The following is a 21986-nucleotide window of genomic DNA, read 5'->3' on the forward strand; positions in this document are numbered from 1 at the left end:
CCACAAAACAGAACAAATGGGAAAGGAATCATGACTCACTACAGGCAGGTCTCCTACAGTTACTCAGCAGAAAGACACAGTCCAGATTACTCATCTCAAATAACATTTATTTTCTCCTTGAAATGAGCATAACACAGCTAGTGGATAATTGCTGCTTTGCTGTAATCAGTCAGCAGTGTCAATCATCTGAAAAAGGTCAAGAACATTAAACTAAGGTAGCACGTGATCTCTAATCCCATGGAGACTCCAGCGGGGGCAGAAAACACAGCAAGGCAGTATTTGTCACAATGCATCAAAGAAATTCAAGGCTGACCAGAATTCACTGCAGAGGCAGAGCTAAAAAAGCTGGAGAAAAGGCTCTGGACACCACACTAGTTACTTCCTCAACTCTGATTCATGTAGAGGAGACTAGAAAGCAGAAGCATCAATTTTTGGGAGACTATTCTTGTAGGGTCAGGAGATTTTTCTGAAACAAAGGCCACAAGTTGAAAATTTTTTTTATTATTTATTTTTTAGATACCGCTTTCTTCTTGCTTATTACATTTAACCCAAGAAATTATTTAAAGAGAACTGCTGCCTTTGGTGTATTTCAAATGTATTAAAATCAGTGGTGGATGAAACAAGGTAAAATGTATTCCATAAAAAGAATTCATTAAAAAGATACTGAAGGACAGCAGTAATGTAGTACTCAACACTTCCTTGTCCCCTTCCTTGGGTAGAAAAAAAACCAAAACATTTTGAAAGGAACGGGGTTACCCTTCCTAAGACTTTAATAATTTCCAGAGGTGCAAATAGATTGCTTTTTTAATTTAGTAATTTAATACATTCCTGCTGCTTTGTGATAGAAGTGGGCATGCTTATCCTAGTTTTGTGCCACTTCAATGCTCAGGGTGTACCTGCATCAGGAAATGCAGATTCAGGTTCACACTTCAATTAATTTCCAGGGCTGAATGCAGGACTTGAGTCCAGACTGTTCTTTATTCAATAAACTGGGAAACAGGCCCTAAAATGCCACAACATTCATGTCTGTCTGAATACAACAATTTTCCCTATACAGATAGAATCAGTTCACACTGAAAAGAAAACAGGAACCTGGAAACTGAAATGGATAACCAGGAAAAAGCAAAAGGGATTTTATTCCTCTGTGTGAACCTACTGAGGCCGACAGAGTTCCACCAAGGCATAATTTCAATAAACATAAAGAGGAATCTAGTTCCTTGTAACAAGGTTCAGGCAAATAAGAGGAAAAAAAAGAAATCGACAGGGGAAAAGGAATAGTTTTCTATAGAAAAATGACAGAGCAAAAAGCAAAAGTAAAAAATCTGAATAAAGAGTTAAGAAGTTCTGGTTTATTAAAAAAGCACAACTGTGGAGCAAAAAAAGACCAGCTGGGAACAAAAGAAAAATTAATGAATGCTAAACCGCTGGCAAAATGACAGTGAATGATAGAAGCAGGGGGAAAAAAAGAGGAAAGATAGAAGAAATCTCATGAGTAAAATGACCTTACTTCAAGTAACCTTTTGATGGTAGATTATAAACTAGTGCCCAGAATGTAAGGTACTTTTTCCTGTACAAGTTGACTGAGACATTACTAAAGAAGAGTTTCCAGTGAGCTCTGTAAATTTCCCAAGCCCGGAATGCCAACCACGAGGCTCCCCTGCAGTCTCCAGGACAGAGCAGGGCAGAAACACCATGCTTCCTCTGACAGACAATTTCTTGCTGCCTTACTCTGGAGAGGAACATTCACACCTGTTCCAATGACGTTCTTCAACAGATTTTTTTTTTTCCCCTGAAGACTTACGTTATTTGAATGTGAGAATAATTTGAAGATGAGAATAAACAAGAACTCTGCTTAATATAAAACTTCTAACAGAAATACCAAATGAACCTTTAAGCCACAATTCTAAAACAAGTATTTTTCCAAAACAACTTTTTACCAAAAATTCTGCATTTCAAGAGGATCTGAAGAGGATTTGCTTTTATTCCTGTTGCCATAAGCAAGTCCCAAGAATCCGCTAAACTGTGTCATTTTGAGCACAAAAGCAGTTATTAGAAGATTTCTGACCCAGCATAACACGAATACAGGTTGCAGATAGCTCCTGAACATCACTGACATCAATGGTGAAATCCCAAGCGACACCAACGGAAGCACATTTCCTCCCTCAAAATGCAAAAAACTACAGACATTTTTCTACCTTCAGCACCTATATTTACTGTAACATCTCGGTTAAACCGACTAAATTTTCCAAAGAAAGAACATGTATAATTTCAGTTTGGCTGAAGTCAATTGCAGGATATCCAACAGGATTCAGATTTGTTTCTTATAGTTTATAATTAATTGTATAAGGGCATTTCTTTCACTTATCTTTAAGAGCTTTTCTGTGTGTTTCATTATTTACTTCATGAGGATGCCATCTAAGAATGTCTGAGTATTACTTAAATATTGTAAAATAATTCTGCTCTGCTGTATGTTTGCACAGTGCCTCGCTCAATTAGATCATAATTTCTCATTCTTTTGGCAAGGCTACAAAGGCACTGAAGTATGGGAAATAGTAACAACTGTAAGTTACATCAGGGTACACATACTGTCGACATCAGGTACAATCTAACAATCATTCTCACACAGAATTTACTCACGGTTTTAAGAGGTGAGCATAACAAACAATGGATTTATAACTCTTTAAAGCCAAGTCTTCAAAAATACCATGCTGGGCATCACTTTTGCACAGTGTTACCACCTGCACTGTGCACCGTGTGCTGTAGAGTCCCATCACCTGAGAAAGGGCTAAAGTTGTTAGTCAAAAATCTACAAATGGATTAACGTTCTACATTTTGTTCCATGTTTACAGAAAAGTTTTTTTCAGTTGTATTTTTCCAATGGTTGTGTTTTCTTGCAAAAAATATTAACAGCTGAAGTGGTCAATTACAGTTTAATTTATTATTACTATGTTTAGTCAGTCAGTTTGGTTTGCTTCTCCCCTCTTCCGAGGAACTGTCCTGTAATGGGAAAAATCATACTTAAAACATTTCTTTATTCTGTACCTCTCAGCCAAGGACGATGGTGGATACGTTGTAAGATATTTTGTGCATACATGCACAGATAGCCACACGTAATCAGGTCCATGAAACATATACAGATAAAATGCACTCAGGCGCACACATGCAGATTTGTGGTTCTGGACACACTGAAGAGTTTGGCCTATCGTCCTTTCTCAGAAAAAAATGTACATCTAATAGATCAAAAAGGATTTCTCCTGCTAATTCTTACTTCAAAATAAATGAAAGAATTTCTATGCTGAGAGAGGTTTATTCCTCTCCATGGTTTATGTTATGTTTAATTTATGTTATAATTTTAAAAATCAGAATTAATTTAGATATCAGTGACCCATAGGATTTATCTGGTCTTCCTGAGCTTTTTCAACTAACCTTACATTAACATCAATAGAGTTTTATCATGGAAAGACTATGATTTTGTTTCTGCAAAAACACACTCTGAACTAAAATGTTGATTTGTTCCAGATGTGCCACTAGGAAAGCTAAACATAAGCACATGCATAAATATTTTCAGTATTAGGATTTAGGAGCAAATCATTTTTGAAAACTGAACTTCTGAGAAAATACATTAATATACAAAGATTACTTATGATCTGAAAGCTTATTAAAGAAATGCAATACACTGAATTGATCTGCTCCGCAGTGTCACCTTTATACAATGCTAGAAGTCCACTGTTAAATTGTTAAAATACTGTTTTTAAAAAAAGACTGTTCTTAATCAAATTGCACATGGCTGGGAAACAAAACCCAGAAAATAAAGTTAGTTTAAATCTACGCATTTATAGCATAAGAGGCTTTGGCTCCTTGTGGTTTACCTTCGAAGCATTAAAACACTCCTTAAGTAAAAATATTTTAGGGATTAAAGAAATAATGACCCTTGTTATAAAGTGTTCTTTTTAATTTTTACAGGATTACATTAATAAATCCAAATTATATTATAAAAGATTTAAAAGGGATCCTGTTAATTGTATTTAATTTTCAGGCAGATGAAAGTACATATAAGCATATGTAAAAATCAAGATTTTCCCTAAACTTTTGAAGAAAATGTGTGTTGTGCTGTAAATATCTCCACTTTGTGGAGGTATGAATTCTTTGTCCTAGAAAAGACTGATATGAAATATACATTATTAATATGAATAAATCTTGCAGAGACATTTCTCAGAATAAAAATCAAGTACAAGGGTTGTTTGGGGTTACTGTATTCCAAAAAAGAAATTCTTCCTTACACCTAAATTTTATTTTAAGAACCCAACAGCAAATTAACCATCTAAAAAGGCAACCTCAGAAAAGCAAATATTTTCTGCACAGCCCTTGAAAATGACAGGTGTAACATCTAAAAATGGTTTTCAGAACCTGGCATTCTGGGTCTTTAAAACAGCAGCTTGTCCTAGCTACCTATCTTATTCATTAAATAAATGGAAAGGCAAAGAAATGTAGTGGGATTTCTAAAGCTTTGAAAACATATATCCCATTATAATTTATGGTGCTTGATGACTTAACTTAGGAACTTCTGGAAATCCCATTACAATTGTCTGAATGGATGTGACATTGCAAGGGAAAATGGAGATGGAGAGAAAGGAATTATAATGTTTCCCTTAATTTAGAGAAACTAAGATTTTTTTAATGGAATGCCAAGAGTACAGACATTTTTGCCACAGTGCCTCCCATTCTCCTTCCAAACACAATTTTAACACAGAAGACACACACTCATTTGGTAGGAAGAACACACATATGAAGCACGTTCACCTTCCCACTTCCCCATCAGCAGAGGCTCCACAGACCTCCATGTTACACCAGGCATGTGGGACTCAAGCGGGTACTTTAAGAGCTCCTTAGTGAACCAACCCAGTTGATGCCCATTGCATAAAAAGTCACTGTCCTGGATCTGAACATACGTGAGCACGAGGTGCTCATGGTACATCTGCCTGTGCTGCCTGACACCTGGAATGATCCGAATCTGCCTTAGGCACCTGCTGAGACCAAGGCTTTCAAATCCCTGCTCATGGGCATGACGGATGGGGGCAGATAAGGGAACAGATGGGTCTTGGAACATCTCCAAAAGAGCAAAGGCAGGCTTCTGTGACCTACTAAAGAAACACACTGCCAAGTCAAGATGCCTTGAGACAGAGTATTTTGCCAGCGGTTCGAGCCAAGTCTCAAATGGCTGCTGACCTCAGCAGGACTGGAGGGGTTTCTCCCTCCTCTAGAAAACACTCAGTGCCTTGAAGCCTCTTTTATGCATTGCCAGCTAGAGCTGAACCAAATGCAATTTTCCCTCCTCTCAAAAATGAACAGTGAGGTAGAGACAGAAAACAAGCAGTCCACGTAGAGTTAAAAAAATTGCCTTTTTCCTTATAGAAGTGATTATGGTGAATTTTGTAGGAGTAGAGAGCACATGACTCATGATTCATCATTGTAGTGCAGCAGGAAGGCAGAGCTAAAGAGAAAGCAGAAAGGACAAAAGCAATGCTTCCTAAACCAACAGTTGACATTGCTGTTTGTGGTTACGGTTTGCTCAAGGAACATTTTTCACCTTTTTGCCACACTGTAATTTGGAGGAACTGACAAGAAAGCCTTCACAATCTTTTAGATCATACACGTAACTTATGCTCTAGCTTAAAGTACAACAGAAACTATATAGGAAAAAAATTAAAACAATATCCCTGGCCCAAGAAAGCATTAAGGACATATTGAATATGGAGGATAAGAGCATCTCACTGAAGTCATTAAAGTTAAGGACTTTTAAAGAGCCCAAATCAATCACTGCCCTCCCAACAAATCTCTCCTTTTAACAAAACATTGTTCCAGTTTGCGGCTCGGCTAAAAAGTCTTTGTAACTGCACTTACATTCATTCCCTGTTTCCCTACGTTGCTCCAGAGCAGTCCAGAGGTGTTGTGTGCACGGTCCTATCACAAGATCAGGTCTCAGACCTTGCCAGACAACAGAAAATAAAAGTAAGCAGACACAGAATGTAAAAGGACCCTCTCAGACATACACACACTTTCCACTGATGGAAAGTGAAAACTGTGGTTATTGAAGGGAAGAATTTGACCTATATTTCTAAATTAGCAACAAGCAAAAAAAAAAAAGCAAACTCAGTACTAGCACAACTGTATGGTAAAAACTGAATGTTTCTGCCTTCTGATGCTGCAATTTTGCAGCTTTCACCGACAATGGCAAGTTGGTTTATGCCAATTTCATTTATCAGAATTTCATAAGGTGAAATATTTGGAAATATTAGTCCCCACAAATATCAAAAAAGTTTCTTGTCAGTGAAGCTCAGAGCAAAGTCAAACTTCAAAACCCAAAGCTTATGATCAACAAAAGACTGTGGCATTCAGCCAACACTATGTGATAACTTGTTTGCTTTCATTATTTCATTATTCTTCATGTGAACTTTCAAAGAGATTTTGTGAAAATGCCCTGCAGAGTTATTCATGAATCTTCAAGGTGAACCACCTTCCCACAAACATGGGAACACCTGGGAAGGAACAAGAGACCCACGCAAAGGGACCAAACCAGGCGATTGCCAAGGCAAGAGCGCAAGCACAGCTCAGGAGCAAAGTAAGTGAGATCTCAAGGAATATTGAGAGACACAGGAAAAAGGAGACAAAACTAGATGAGAGGCACTACAGAAAGATGTGCCTTAGAAATGACAAACGGAACAAGCTAGAGCATGTAATACCTGGTAGGCAACAAAATGAAACAATTCTGTGCTTGTAAAGCTAAAATGGTTCTTTTTAAGAGACCTTTTTGTAGAGACCTACAGCTATACAACCTCATCCGACATTACAGGCATAGACTAACTCGAATCTCTCTCCAACTCTTTACTTCCACAACTTATATTCTACCCCTCTAAGTCTAACGAACATTGCCGCAGGGAGCATGAGGTAGGTCAGAGTGAACATCAGGATGAACAGGGCACCCAAGGGAAGCAGAAGCAAGGAAGCTTGGAGCAGGGGATCTGTACTGATGGGGTAACAAATTATTTGCAATACGCTGTAGTGTCCTGGCAGCCAAAGGGAGGGGAGACCTTGGTCTATGTTCCTGTCTGGCCAAGCAGAATTAGTAGCTGACTTGCTTCTACATGGGGGCAAGGCTGAATCAAGGCCAGCAGGTTAATAAGATTTATGTTTTTTCAGTCCTGTGAGGTGCTAGGTCCTATTAATTTTCAGGTAAATAATGTCAGTGGCAGACAGGTCCACTATTATGTTATTTCTGTAAAAAATGTCCAGTCTCTGGGAATAAAAGCCTATTTCAGTATCTGGAGCCGCTCAGATTTTTACTAAATAATATATGGATATTAGAGTTCAATCACAATAGTTTTTCATATATTAACACTAACTGTATATAATCAAAATTTAATGAAAATAATTTTTAAATTACTGTCACAAGCTAGAACAAATCTAAAAAGAAATAATAACTAAAATAACCATTTTTAAAGGAGAATGATTAAATACCCTGGGATGTCTCTTTTTGGTCAGCAGAACACCTACTATCAAAATTAAGCTTCATGCAGGTTGTTAAATACAAAACATCTCTACAAGCACACTAACATTTCAAATTAATTTTTGGTTTATTAAGTTTAAATCCTCAGCTTCTGCATCATATTCAGTGTTGTACTAGTGATGTTTATTTCCTAATTTAGCTTGAAGTCTTTTGTGACTTTCAGTAATCAGTCCACTTAATCTAAATTCTGTCAAAAGCGTCAGAATGCGTATTCTGATGTACAGTGATTTATATACTGGATATGGTGTTTTATGTGTCCTGAGAGACATGAAAGACGGCAAACTTGATTTCCCATGAGACAAATTTTTCCCACACCACTTAGGCAGATAAAATGTATGAAATGTAAAAAGCTTAAGCAAAATCTTGACTTCTCTGAATCAAGGTTCATTTTGCAACTTCCTCCAACAGAGCCAGAATTCAACCCTGATACATGCCTGGACCTCCACCTAACAATCCTATCTCCAGCCATCTCCCTATCGAAGCTGCTTCTCAAACCAGGCCACAGTAATACCCAGAGCGGTTCTGAAATCCTGCCACAAAAATCCAGGATCTGCAGCTGACCACCTCTAGCAAGGACGGGCATGAAATAGTCATTTTCACTCTCAGCTGATATGGTGGGCATAAGCAAAAGACCTTAGAGTGCACTTAGTGCCAATCCTCTTGCATATCTGTATAGTCCAAAGGTCTCAGCACGTGATCTGAGAGAATCCGAGATCTCCAGACACATCCAAATGTTTTTAATCTACGAGAGATAAAGTAGGTATATCCATTTTGTCAGAAAACTGTTACTACTGAACATGCATTGAAGCAATGGCAGACAGCCAGAGACAACAACCGGGAGTAAGCTGTCTGAGTGCAACTGTTTGTTGATGCGCACATCTGTTTATGAAAACTTGCCTACCTGCTCCCAGTACAGGTACATGTACAACCTGTCCTTTTGCAATTAAGCACTTTAGTATCCAGAATCAGTGCCCAATTCTCATTTAGGAATTCCACCACTGATAAAAATAAAAGCATATTTATTTTGAGTAGGAATTTTGTCTGTACACACATTGAAAGATAACATGCAAAATATGTTATTATAACCAGGGGAGACAGGCTTCTTGTTTTGCTTTTAGAAATGCTTTCTCTGTCCCTTCGTTAATCCAACAGTCAGACAAATGACCTGTTCGGTATTAGTGACTGATCTTGACCTTACAACTCAGGAAAAATGAATTACGTGGAAAAATCATTCATGCTGAAAATCTGAGTGCCAAAGCTCTGCAAACAATCCACCTCTGAAGCACTACAAAGCTTAAGTAAAAAGATAAAATTTGAAGTACACATTGCAAGTATCATTACTGGCACTAAGACGAGCACCACGTCTCTTCTGTCCCCGTAAGTACTGCAGTTCCTGTCCTATGTCCCCAAATTTTTACTATACTGCTCAGGGAAAGAAAACACTGATCTAGAGAGACTGAGACAAAATTCTGGTCTTGTGGATGTTCTTCCAGGCAGCATTAATCACCATGATATTTTCATGCTTTCAGCAAGATATGTACTTGCAATATATTTGCACAATGGCTGCCCCAAAATATGCAAATACAAGTATTTGCTGGGCCAAGAAATTTCAGATGGAAATTTTAGTACACATTTAAATCAGTATTTCTGACATTTGAATGCTAACTGTCTAAAATTAAAAAATAGCAAAACACTTACAATTTTAAGATTTATTCAGAAGAAATTGAATACTGATTTTCAGATTTAAACAACCTTTAGTTCTTCATATGAATTGCAGTTTTTGAAATGTTGCTGATATGGTGCTATTGAAACATTAACCCTGTCAAAACTAGTCTTTGCTAGAATATTCAGTAACTAGCTATTTACATTTTTAAAACATAAGCCCAATTAAATGTCTGTCAAAGAGCTAATTACATGATACATATTAATCAATTATATGATTTTTACTAAGCTATGCAATTAGCACCTGATTATATAATTTCTTATTTTATAGTTATTATGTCATTAGGAAAAAGGTAAGTTTTCAGCAAAACCCAACACAATGTACATTGCATAAGAATAAGACAGTGACATTTGTGAGTCACATCCACTGTTTCCAGATGGAAAAGTGCCTAGATGTGCTGCAAAACAAATGGACATGCTATTAACAGCAACTGGATATTAAAATTTACAATCCCTTCAAATCTTTTTATGTCACTTGGTATTTCTGGATGCAGTGATCATCTATTTAAAGACACACTGATCTGATCTTAGAGTGGACATGAAATTTATCTGAGAAAGCTAACTGCATTATCAAGGATTCTACACTGAATAATTGTTTTGTTAGAACATTATGAAGTAGCATGATTTTAAAGAAAAGCAGACTTATTGGCTAACTACAGAATTTTTCAGTATTCTAAACAATTTAAATTGATGGAAGGATTGGGGGGGTATCACTGTCATGTTCCGATTTCTATTGATAACATCCTAGGAGCAGATTTTTGAAAGAATATTTTCACTGCTATTTCACAGGAGCAACTCTACACATATAGGATGGTGGGGAAAAATAGTAATTAAATACAGTTTTTAAATTACACACATTTTGAGATGAGGCTTTAGGTTCCATGTAGTCACATGAGGAACATCATAGTAATTCTGATTGCCTTAACACTTGAGTCACTCCATGTGACTGAGCTTAAAGATGTCATTCTCCAGGAAGTTGTCTGTTTTTAAAATGCCACCTTACCATCATCAGTAAAATGACTCAGCAAAAGGACATTTTTTTGGGTAGCTTCACCCCACAAAAAACCTCTGTGAGTCAGGATCATGGAGAAGGGAAAGCAGGGAGCCCCCATTCTTCTACCAGGTGTTTCTCTAAGGACACCAGATACAACAGTTTCACTTTGTCCAAGGATGTGATCAAGGGACTGAAGACTACAGAAGACCAAGTGCAAGATTCAAAAAAGGGGGTTGTGTGCCTAAGTACAAAATTGTCATTGCCAGCCTGATCCACTGGCAGCCACTTACCCCTGGAGACTCCAAAACCCTACATGCCACCCTGGAAACATCTTACCTGAGATCTACCCTTGCATGGGCTCAGACTTGCCCCAGACTGAGCAGAGAGCTACCTACCTCATACATGCTACACTGTGTGACATTTTACATCCTTCTGTGAGAGACTACCTCATACAGACTAACACAGCCAGGCTCCTTTCAAAATGCAGCCATGTCTGCTTTTTGAGGCACTGCTGAGGGAAGCAGTAACAGGGAGTTTCTGTATATCATGTTGACATTCATATGAAATCATCAATATGGCCATCATGCAGCAGAGCATACAAAATTCATACAGCCAGAGAGAAATGGAAAAAAAATTATGATGAAGAGTAGGCATTTAGAAAGCTCAGGTTCATGCACAGATGGAGATACTTCTCTTTAGACCTGAGGCAGGTAACTTTTCAGATGTAGGATGTTGAAATACACCCCAGATCTTAGTATTTCTTTTTGGCTAGTTCCTGTGGCTCCGTATGACAAAGACAAGAACCTTCCATGTCCCACCACAAGAAGCTAACAATTAAAATGAGCAAGTTCCAGTCTCAGAGATGGGATATCATATGCAATAGAAATTCAGTTTCATCCAATAATTATGACTTTGGGGGTCACACACCTCAGTACAAGAGTTTAAGTACAGTAGTAACCAGAATAAGTTTGGGATCCACTAAACAAACTGAAATGCGACTCTTTCAGAGACTATCTGAATTATTAGGCCAATATCATAAGACAGTTCTCACAACTTCTCACTTTCTTCTACATGGTGATGTTAGGTGGTTTCTGCACTGTATATTATCAAGTATCTGTCCAACCTGTGACACTCCAGAACGTTTTTGTTCAGCTGAAGATGTGGCTACGCAACTACATGAGGATTGTAAAGCAAGTATAGAAGCCATTATAAGTACTAAATCATCGGTCCTGCTTGCATTTACGTACTTGGAAACTTAAAGGTAGAAAGACTTCTCTGAAGTCATACATGCACGTTTACAGGACTTGATTATAGATCACTGAAAACTAGCAAACTCCTTCCGCCGTGATCTGTATCTGAGCACCGCTGTGAGAAATGAGTAATATTTCTCTTTTTAAAATACATTATGAGATTCTACTCTCTTGTTCACTTTTGCATCCCTGCTCAAATCAGTGTTTCCACATTGGAATTGCATTTCAGTACTTTCAGAAGAAAGAGACAATGTAATGCACAGAAAAATAATCTCTCACCTTCTAGATCTTCCTTTTCAAAATGTGTTTTGAGAATGGAGCGAGTTCCACCTCTATCCACAACAGCCTCTTCATCATTTCTCTGCAAAACAGAAAAAAGGACAGGTAAGCTGCTTCTCATTTGAAACTATTGGCAAGATTGTACAACACTATGAAACAAAGATGCTTTTAATATTTATCTATTTACTCTTCCTACTCAGGAACAAAAAAGTTTTTAAGAATTTACTTTTCCTTATTAAAATCTATTCCTTATGCATCAGTTTTTATTGAGGTATTATTACAGCTAACTTTGACATGAAGAAGTTCTCCTGTTAAGACGTGCAAGATGATGAGTAAACACTGGTTACTGGGAACTAAGAAAAACATTAGTCAATAGGACAATAAAAGAGATGAGAGAAGAAACATCTGGTTGAGGCAGCTTTATTCTTGTACTCTTGAAGAAAGGGACTGCACATGTATTTTTGTCTTTAGACCAGTATACTGAGCTACATGCAGAATTCCCAAATTATTAGCACTAACACTACCTATACTTTGGCAAAGCTAGAGAATGATACTCAGTGACAATATGACAAGAAAGAAAACTTTAATACCATGAAAACAACTGACTTCACTTACTGGTGAATTGTAAAGCTTTTGCTTTTCTTTACAAACACCAAGATGTAATTACAATAAAGGCAGATAGCACACACTAATAGCAGAACACAGAAAAGCTGTTCTTCCTCAGGAACATATATTTCATGTTTAATTTTCTACTGTGGTCATACATGCATTTTAACTGTATTCTCTACTGCACTGTAAATGTACTATGTGATGAATTACTGTATTGTGCTCAGGCTAAGAAAAGCTACAGAAATTAGTGATTTTGGTCATTTCTGACATGAAAAAAAAAAATCACATTTCCCTAAGTAAATAAATCTTTTGGGAGTTCAGCAACAAGGGCACTGGATGCTGTGCTAAAACGAATATTGGCTTCACTATGAGTTTGACATCACCAATTGTAAAAAAAACAGTTGCTAAATACAGCCTATATTTCACAACATGATATAGAGTGGTTTCCAGTAAATGATGATGATGAAGAAAAGATCAATTATACAAAAACATCAATTAATATATAATGAATATATATTTACTTGTCATTAGCGGAAGGGTTTTAGTAAGTGATATTAGCACTAGAACTGTTTGATTTCAATATATAAAATTGGTATCTTAATGAAAGTCTGAAGCAAGGGGATTTGAATACCAGCGTTATATGCTAAATATGTATCTATATATAGAATGCAATAGACTATAACAAGAAATTAAACTACATGAGCACCTCTCCTTAAAGAGCAGATGCCCCAAGCAAAAAGATTCACATCTAGAGCTGGATGTCGTGCATTCTGGATATAAGTTTTTGTTTCAGGCTCCTCTCTTTTTTAAAAATAGCTGTCATGCTGTAGCTATCTTATATAGAAAAATCCTAGGGACGTGTCAGCACCAAGCATCTGGGCTGTTAAAGAGAGACCGAGAGCGTTACAGTGTCTTTATTAGAGCTTTCCCACAGATAACAGTATGTAACTAAAATCTGACAATGAGAAAAGGCTTTCTACTGAAACTGTTTTGTCTTTTAATAATTTCGAATTAGCTAATAATCTATTAAGATGTACCAGGGCAGTATAATTTCGCACAAACCGTTTGATCATCTTAGGTAAAATTAATCCATTATTTTAAGCAGTTAGACATAACTGGGTGTGTTTGTCATGCTGGCATGATGCCATGCCCCTGGGTGAATGGTTAGGCAGGATGCCAAAGGGCAAGTGTTACAGCCACATCAGAAGTAGTGCTATTCTAGCATAAGACATAGCCATCAGTATTTTACTGATCCTGAAAAGGCCTTATGAAAGCAACGTTAGGGGAAATTCTACAGTGGGGAAAATATTAATTTGTGGACAGTTTAAAGCCTTTACAGATCAGCTAAGTAAACTAAATACAAATTAATTCATTAATATTTATCAAAATATGCTCATACACTTTGACTTCTCCTTTCCCATGTGCTCAATTTTCAGCTTCTGGCAATCTTTTTCTTCCCTGCCTCCTCTTCCTGTAACGTCACAGCAAGTCTCAGCCTTGCCTTATTCTCAGAAGTGGGTTTATTCCATTAATTTTACAGGGAAAAACAGCTTAATTGGGAGTATTGTGTTGTTGCCAATTCACTTGTCAAACTCTGAGCAAAGTCCAATTAAACAGGCCTTGCACTGTACACTCTCACTTCCCAGGGAACGGTATGAAAGCCACCTTGCATTTGCCAGTACAAGAGTCACACTGCATTTAGTCTAGAAGAAATTTCTGATTCCTGTACTGCTTCCTTGGAGGAGGGGAGAAGGGAGGGAAGGGCTCACTAGTAGTTTAGTGCAATTAGGTCTTAATCTCATTTGGAGGTAAGCGCTATCACAATACAAGTAAAAATAGTGGCAGATCCACTCCACTTTCCCATGATGACTAGAGACTAGAAACTTCATTTCAGTTGGTAATGCTCTGCTTTTTAGTAACATGTCAGGAAAACTATGAAATTATTATTTTTAAGTGTTGCAATAAATGAGAGTTTGAAGCTGAAGCTATAAGGCAAGACTAACCATAAGACAGTCATGGAAGATAGAATTCATGCTCTGCATGACTTTTAACATACCAAGCAGCCACCAACCTCCACACTAACATCCTCAAAGCCATGAATCCACTGCAGTTTTGCCCATCGGTTCAAGCAGGATCAGAGTAAGTCATGAAAACTAAATGTTTTTCACAGCCATGCCATGTTTATGTGAGAATTCTACCACTTCTTCCTTTCACCCCATTTGAAGGTGATGAAGGTCAGAAATTTTACACAGTGCACAAATCTGCTAGGACTGAGGTATTCAAACCATATTGACATACTGCAGCAGTCTGCAAACAAATGTGCGGACACACTGACCAGGTACGAGTCCTTGGAACTGTCCATTATTGCAATGAGTTGCTTGCTGCTTAAAGCATGGGAGAGGGAGCCAGGAAGTTCCCGAGCACTAATCCTGGATCTGCCACTGACTTGCTGTGTGGCCTTGGGAAAGGCACTTAATCTCTGTGCCTCAGCTTCCCCATCTGTAAAATAGGTATAATACTACTTACTTATCTACCTTCCTCACTGGGCTGCTCTGTGCCATAATTAATATTCACACAGCATTTCAGAACTGTAAAGCACTACAGAAGTCCTAAGTCATTCAATTTAGGAAAGTGCGCAGTTTACCCACGTGAAGAGATGATGATAGGAAACAGCAGATTGATAAAAATCAACATTTAGGCATAAATATATTTTTTTTTACATCAAACCAATGTATATTAATACCTTGTAATAGTTTTACAGTGCACAGCTTTGACAACTTAACTGGACAAAGTTTACATAAAAATAAATATACTGGGCTCACTTTCTGTTGGCCTAATTCAAAAGCAATGCTACAGAAGCCAGTGGAATTACATTTCTGTGAAGCTGTAATCAGAGCGCAATAAACTTGTCATATATTTATAAACAACCTAACATTTCTCTCTCTTTTTAATTACATTTGTTAATATTTTATGGTTTTATATAGTTACCACACAATGGTTTACCTAAAATGTAGGCACAAAACTATTTCCCTAAAGAATAAAATATCAGCAAACACACAGTAGAAGAAATAATGTATCTGGGATAAAAGAGTAAGAAAAAGCTGAGGCTTTCACGTGGAAACCACAAGCTCCTTAGAGACCAGGGCTCAGCAACTCTACTCAGTCCAGGATTTCACCTCTTACATTTTCCAAATGAATGCTGAAATGACCTTCACCACACAGCAGCATCTGCTGCACGTATTTCACAGGAAAAAAAATCTATTTTAATGAAAGAGTCTTATAAATACAGTTGTTACTATTTTTGTCTCTTCATACTAGAAGTTTAAACACAGTGGTGAGTACAGAAAAGCAGACAGTAGAGTCGTCCTCTGCATCCTTTACGGTGCAACCGCATGTTGTGACATTGAAACATATGTTTGAAGTTGAACAAAATTAAAAGGAAATAAAGCACCTTCAAAGACATTTGGCTTCTACTTTTTGGTATGCAGTCATAAAGGAAGAAGGTCACCATGAGTGCTAGGAGCACTGATTTTCAACCCTTAGACCAACGACCTGCTTACCAGAGTATAAAGTGAGGCTGCAGCTGTTGCCAGGAATTGTAAGTGTATTGGTTAGAAGGAATAAAAAGGCCCATGGTTTAGAGAGCGAAAACTAATGTCTAAAGTGCCCTTTCCACCCATGTATTGATAAAGCTCACTACCCAGGATATTCCAAAGCTAGATAAATGACCTCCTGGAAAGCTTCCCAAATTGATCCTCTTTAGCTATGATACAGCCCTAACTGCGATTCATAACGTGTTGCAAAGAGGTTGATCCTTAAACCTGTCACCTCCCGGAACTGTGCACTGCCCTTCCACACCTCGGATCAATTTAATTAACGGAGAAACTACACATTCAGAAAAGCTGAGAAACATCATTTATGACAGACGTTTTCGGGTGTTTTTCGTTATAGCTCTTATAAACTGTCTATGCTTTCATCGTGTGGTAGATGATTGAGTGGAAAGAAGAGGAAAGTACTCCTTTCAAAGGTGGATCCATACAAAGGCATGACATTTTTAAATACATATGTGCTAATGTAGACACATACACTTGTAGAACTTCAGTGTATTTCTGGATGATGGAATTAGGGCATGTTCCTCATAGTCTGGATGACAAGAAGGTAGATTAAAGTTCAGGTTACAATACACAGACTTTAAGTTATCTATACATTTATTATATGTATTTACTAAAAAAGGAAAACCAATACATGATCTTAAAAGACACTGTTGCATGTATCATAAAAGCTACCTGAATATTGCACAAACATTAACTGAAGATCATCTATGCTGATCGCTACAGTAAACGAAATAATAGTATAACAATAAATGTACATTAGGAAATAGGAAATTGTTAGGACAATAGGAAATTATTAAATCGTTGCAATGAATATGTCTCACTGTCCTTCCCTTGGTAGGTATGCTGCTCCACTGGTATGATATTTGGTGCTAATATATTTTGAACAGACAAGTCAAAATGGATAACATTAAAATTTTCATTTTACATGGAAAACTAGAAATTATTTCTTAATCCTTCTTTCTATCTAATTTTCTTCACGCTTGGATACATTTATTTTCTGTCTCTGATATTTGGTCAGTGTTTTCAATAAACTGGATGATTACTTTTCTTTGAAATACAACGCAAAAATCAGCTACAAAGAGTATTAATATTCCAGAAAATTTTTCAGGTTTTTTAACCTTCAGGTTAAACCTTTCCCTTTCTAATTACATTCTGAATACACTGACAGCACAAATCACAACCAAAAAGAATCCTTTTTCAGCATCTTCCTTTCTGTAAAATATATAGCAGAGCAGAAGCCATTTTGATTTTTTCCGCACGAGAAATTATGCATATGACACACCTGCTGACTCATAAGAAAAATAATCATGGTATTAATTACTTCTCCATATAAGCCACTTATTGATGATTAGACAACCTACATAATTCTCAAATGCCATCTGGAACTAAGGAACGCCTGTCAGCATAAAACATTAAATACTGCATTCCTATAAACAATAGAAAGCTATAATATAAAATTATTTTAGTTATTTTATATTATCAATAATTACTTAAAAGATAGAACTCTGGAATATATTAATTTCAGTTTATATATTTTATCATAAAGGTAGTGGTATAAACCTTGTGTATTCACCTTTCAAATGGTCTGTAATGAAATTCTAAACATTTATCCAGACATCACATACACACCATGATTGCCTTCTCAGTCTGAAGATATCCCAGCATTATTGCTTTGTGTTGTATTTATTTCACAGACCCATTACACAACATTTGTCTTTAAGATCATTTTGGTTAAGTTCAGCTTGACATTTCCTAAAGATGGCATTATTAAAGATATAGAAAAGTGAGTTATTTGAACTCAGGAGCTGCCAAGAGCGTACTGGAAATATCTTGTAAAGACAATTAACCTAAATGGCTAAAAAGGTGTTATAATATGTAGATGGATGCCTCGCTGTTATAGGAGGCAAATCATTGGTGACTGCCATGCTCACCTTTGTCCTTTAAACTGTCCTTGAGCAGACACAGTCACACAAAACTGATTTAATGCACAATGTGTATGCCCACAATTTAGATGCTACAATTCTTTTCTCTTTCCAAAGACAAGCACGGGGGGGAAAAACCCAACCTTTTTCAGTATTATTGTGTTTAATTGCTTATATTACATATAATCATATTTAGCAATCTTTTGAGATGGAAAGTACAGTGAATTTTATCTTTCTGATGAAATATAATTGCTTTTCTATTCCACTAGCTACACTATATCATCCTTTTCCCCTCCATCCACCTATCAAGGAAGACCCAATCAAAACACATTTATAATGTAATAAGGCCTGTTCTGTAAGATCTGAAGAATTATTTTTAAAAGCGTCCCTCTAATTGTAGTGGCAGCTTTCTGCAGTAATCACTACTAGTTAACATAAAGTACGTATTCCTTTTGGTCAGCTCTACTCCACATAGTTCAGGCTATGCAATAAAGTAGAAAGCAATTAGTTTTCATTCCAGATTTGCATCTTCCCGAGGGCTGCATGTCATATGCATAAAAGCATCCTTCTCTGTCTCTTTTTCCCTCTTCTCTCTTTTTATAGCAAAAGCCAAGATACTGTTTAGCATGACTCAATAAAGAAATGCCATCTTCTGCAACGCTGCTAAAAATTGCACTAATCAGCACTGGCTCCAAAGAACTGATTTGCTACTGACCTGAGACTAAGCACACGTTTAATGTAATAATGCAATTCCTGTAACATATAAACATAGATAATCACTGCAGACGTTAAATCTAAGCACATACTGCTGTTATAAATTTAATGAGACAAACACAAGCAGAAAATGCACACATGAATAAAACAAAGCAGTTTTACAAACAAGTAAATACTCACTAATATATGTAATTCCTGTGTTTATCTACATTGAAGCATCCTGTGCTGGTTATATACCATTATGCACAATACAGCCACTATGAACTGATGAATAAATGAATGCATAATCACTAAAACATTTCCTTATCATCTGATAAGGAATCTTCTTTCTTAGAATAGCCATTTTATGTAGAAACAATACATTTCTTACATTTGCAAGGCAAATATGTTACTTTATCTATTCTTCATACACCTATCCAACTGAAGACAGGATTTCTATTTAAAGAAGGTAAAACAGAAAATCAAGGCAAAAGAGTAACTTAATTTGTTGCAGTACCTAGATGCCCCACCTTCTCTGTCTGCACTCTCCCACCAGTAAAAGGACTCGGTTGTACTAATAGCTGCAGCAACAAAACAGAGGGGGGGACAACAGAGGGATGGATCACCAATGTTCCCACTCAAAACGCTTGATAAACCTGTTAGAGCATTGGATATAATAATGAAATAATGAACTGTTAAATTCTTTCTGGATTCTGGCCATGTTTTGTATGCCTCAGAATAAAATTATCAGGAATGCCTAAATGACGTGAGCGCCTTACAAAATCTGAACAAGGCACTTAGGTTATTGTGTTCCTTTGAACATTTTCAGTCATGTTAAGATTCTCGTAACTTCTCCCCTTCCTTCCTATCATATCACATCTGCTGGATTTGTAAGCTAATCTTTATTAAATGCTAGTCTCAGCCAGAATTCTGAATAAATAGTGTTCCTTGCTGTTAGTTAAGGGATGTATAAGTTGGGTCACATCTGTATGACTGAGATTTTATTCCCTTTGCTTAATATTTTCCTTTACTACACTGTCAAATACTTAAAATTTGTTATGGAGGAGAGAACAGCACAGATTTCAAGCTGAGGCATGGTTATTTTTTCCTCTGTGGTTATTATTCTAATGTCTTACGTCATCCTAGTGCAGTCCCATTAGCTGAAATCCTCTTTTCTCGCTTCATAGCAATGGCTACGTCAACTACTACAGAGAAGTCCAACAGCATGAAGATGGATGTGAAGACTTTATCCAAACCCCAAATGAGATTTACTTTTAGCTTGTCTGGGCTCTCTCTTGGCCCAATGCCAGGTGAGGACAGAGCCAGGATAACAGCATTATTTAGGTGTAGTTAGAAGTTAAACATGCTGAGTTTAGCCCACTATGTAATAGGAAATTAGCTGCTGGGCAGCAAATGGAAAAAAGTAAATTATGTTAATTGCTAGTTTCTTAATCAGCAGTAGGATATGTTGGGGTTTAAGTTGGATATACTTCCCATCTCAAAGGATCTGCTTTCAGCCTCAGAAAAGATGATGTTTTCGGATTTCTCTACCTAGAAATAGGGTCAGGGAGAAGAATCATAGAAGGCAGTCTTCTTGCAACAGCTACTCGTGGAAGTAGCAAGTGCAAAGAAGAAAAGAGGTCATGACCAACTTATCAGAACCTGTTTTAACAGCAGCTACAACACAGGAGAGAGGACTTTTTCTCTTCCTTTACAGCCACAAAAATGATGTAGTCTGGAGTCTGCATCTTTTACATACAAATGTATGCCAACCATAGTTCAAAACATCACCTTTTTTTTTGACATTGCAAGCCAGCATGACCAATAATAAATTAACTCACTTTCTCAGAAACACCAATATAATGTTCAGTGATGCTTCTGTTTCTCAGACCTACCCGCAATTTTCAGTTGTATTTAACAAACACTCTCTATAAGCACAACCCAAGGATTAATCAAGGCAGCAGGGAGGATGTTCCAGGACAGAGATATTCTAAACTCAGATTAACTCCATAAAACTTTTGGCACCTAACTGAAGTTGCCTTAACTAGAGATGACATCACCATGAACTTTTGTTCAAGTCAATGCAAAGAGATGGGCACTTCCACAGGATAAGCAAGATCTTAGGTAGATTGTCACTGAAGATGGGCTGAAAATCATTGAGACTTATGAGAGTCCGATTAGGACTATCTGAAGAGACAGGATAGTAAACTAGATGGACTGTTAGTTTGATTGAGTGTGATCATTCCTATGTAGCCAAACTCATTGCTAACCTTCCAAGTAAGTTTGCCAACACTAGTAATATTGTTGCTCTACCTGCAGTGAAGGTAGCCTGACTGAACCAAATCTAACTGAAGTGTTAAAAAATAGTATGGCCCTTTTGTCATCCATTGTCAGGAAAAAATTAACTTAGAATGCCATACAATTTTCTGTTGCATGCCCAAAGAATAAACTGGATTCCCTGTAGTCCTTCAGAGTTTTCTTCTATATGATCTATTATCCTCCAGAAGAGAAAAGAAGATTGTGTTTGGTTTGTTTGGTTTTTTTTAAACTGAAACTTTTAAATAACTTCCTTGAAGACAACTGACAAGTCTTTCTTGGCCAAAGTGTACAAATTCAAATGTAGGGTTTAGTCTGAAGAGTTCCCAAATCATCTATATCTTCAGGGAGTAACTTCAGCAGAAAATCCAGAACGGATGACCCAGTACTTCTCATCTCCAAAGATTTAGGTTGATCTACATGATTTTAATGTCATGAGTGACACTGTTATCAAGGCAACTGTAATTGATGTGATTGAAAAACACAGATTTGTACCACCCAGAAATGTTCTGCTGCATGCAAATGAACAGTTATTCCAATAGAAATGAAGAGACCTTTTGCACTGTCTATATAGTCACAGCGTAAGACAAGAAAAACTCTCCATCTCATAATTAGACAATGACATTCTGATTATCTTTGCTCTCATTCTTTATCTGTCTCAAGCCATCAATAAACCATGGTGACCGGGGAGGACAATGGCAGAGAAAACAGTTAGGAGCCACGCTATTCAAAAAGAAGATAAAAAATAATTATATCCTCCAAGCCACTGATGATATGATCTGCTATCTGAAAGTTCAGGTAGTCTAATTAATTCACACAGGGATTAAGGAAAAGCAGTAAACAGTGCAGAAGCCGGGGGGGGGGGGGGGGGGGGGGGAAGGGCAGGGGGAAAAAAAGTGAGATAATGAAACTGATAATGTGTTCTGAGAAATAACAGGGCAAATAAACAGATTTCAGATACCAAGTTTGAAGTTACTTGTGCATCACTTCTGCCCAGGGAATGAAATACTGCACTGTAAAGAT

General features: G+C 37.0%; 1 protein-coding gene across 8 annotated transcripts in view; it reads right to left on the reverse strand.

Annotated features, from left to right (window-relative positions):
- Nucleotides 1-21986, reverse strand: part of SLC4A10 (solute carrier family 4 member 10) — a 165418-nt gene that overhangs the window by 89617 nt on the left and 53815 nt on the right. For all 8 annotated transcript variants that reach the window (XR_012995707.1, XR_012995706.1, XR_012995708.1 and 5 more), the window contains exon 2: nt 11810-11891. Coding sequence is in view for 3 of the 8 variants with exons in the window: in XM_076342761.1 (XP_076198876.1) it covers nt 11810-11891 (82 nt within the window). In the remaining 5 variants the exon portion in view is untranslated. The remainder of the gene's footprint in view (nt 1-11809; nt 11892-21986) is intronic.

This window comes from Aptenodytes patagonicus, chromosome 6 (genome assembly GCF_965638725.1).
Source record: "Aptenodytes patagonicus chromosome 6, bAptPat1.pri.cur, whole genome shotgun sequence".
NCBI lineage: Eukaryota > Metazoa > Chordata > Aves > Sphenisciformes > Spheniscidae > Aptenodytes > Aptenodytes patagonicus.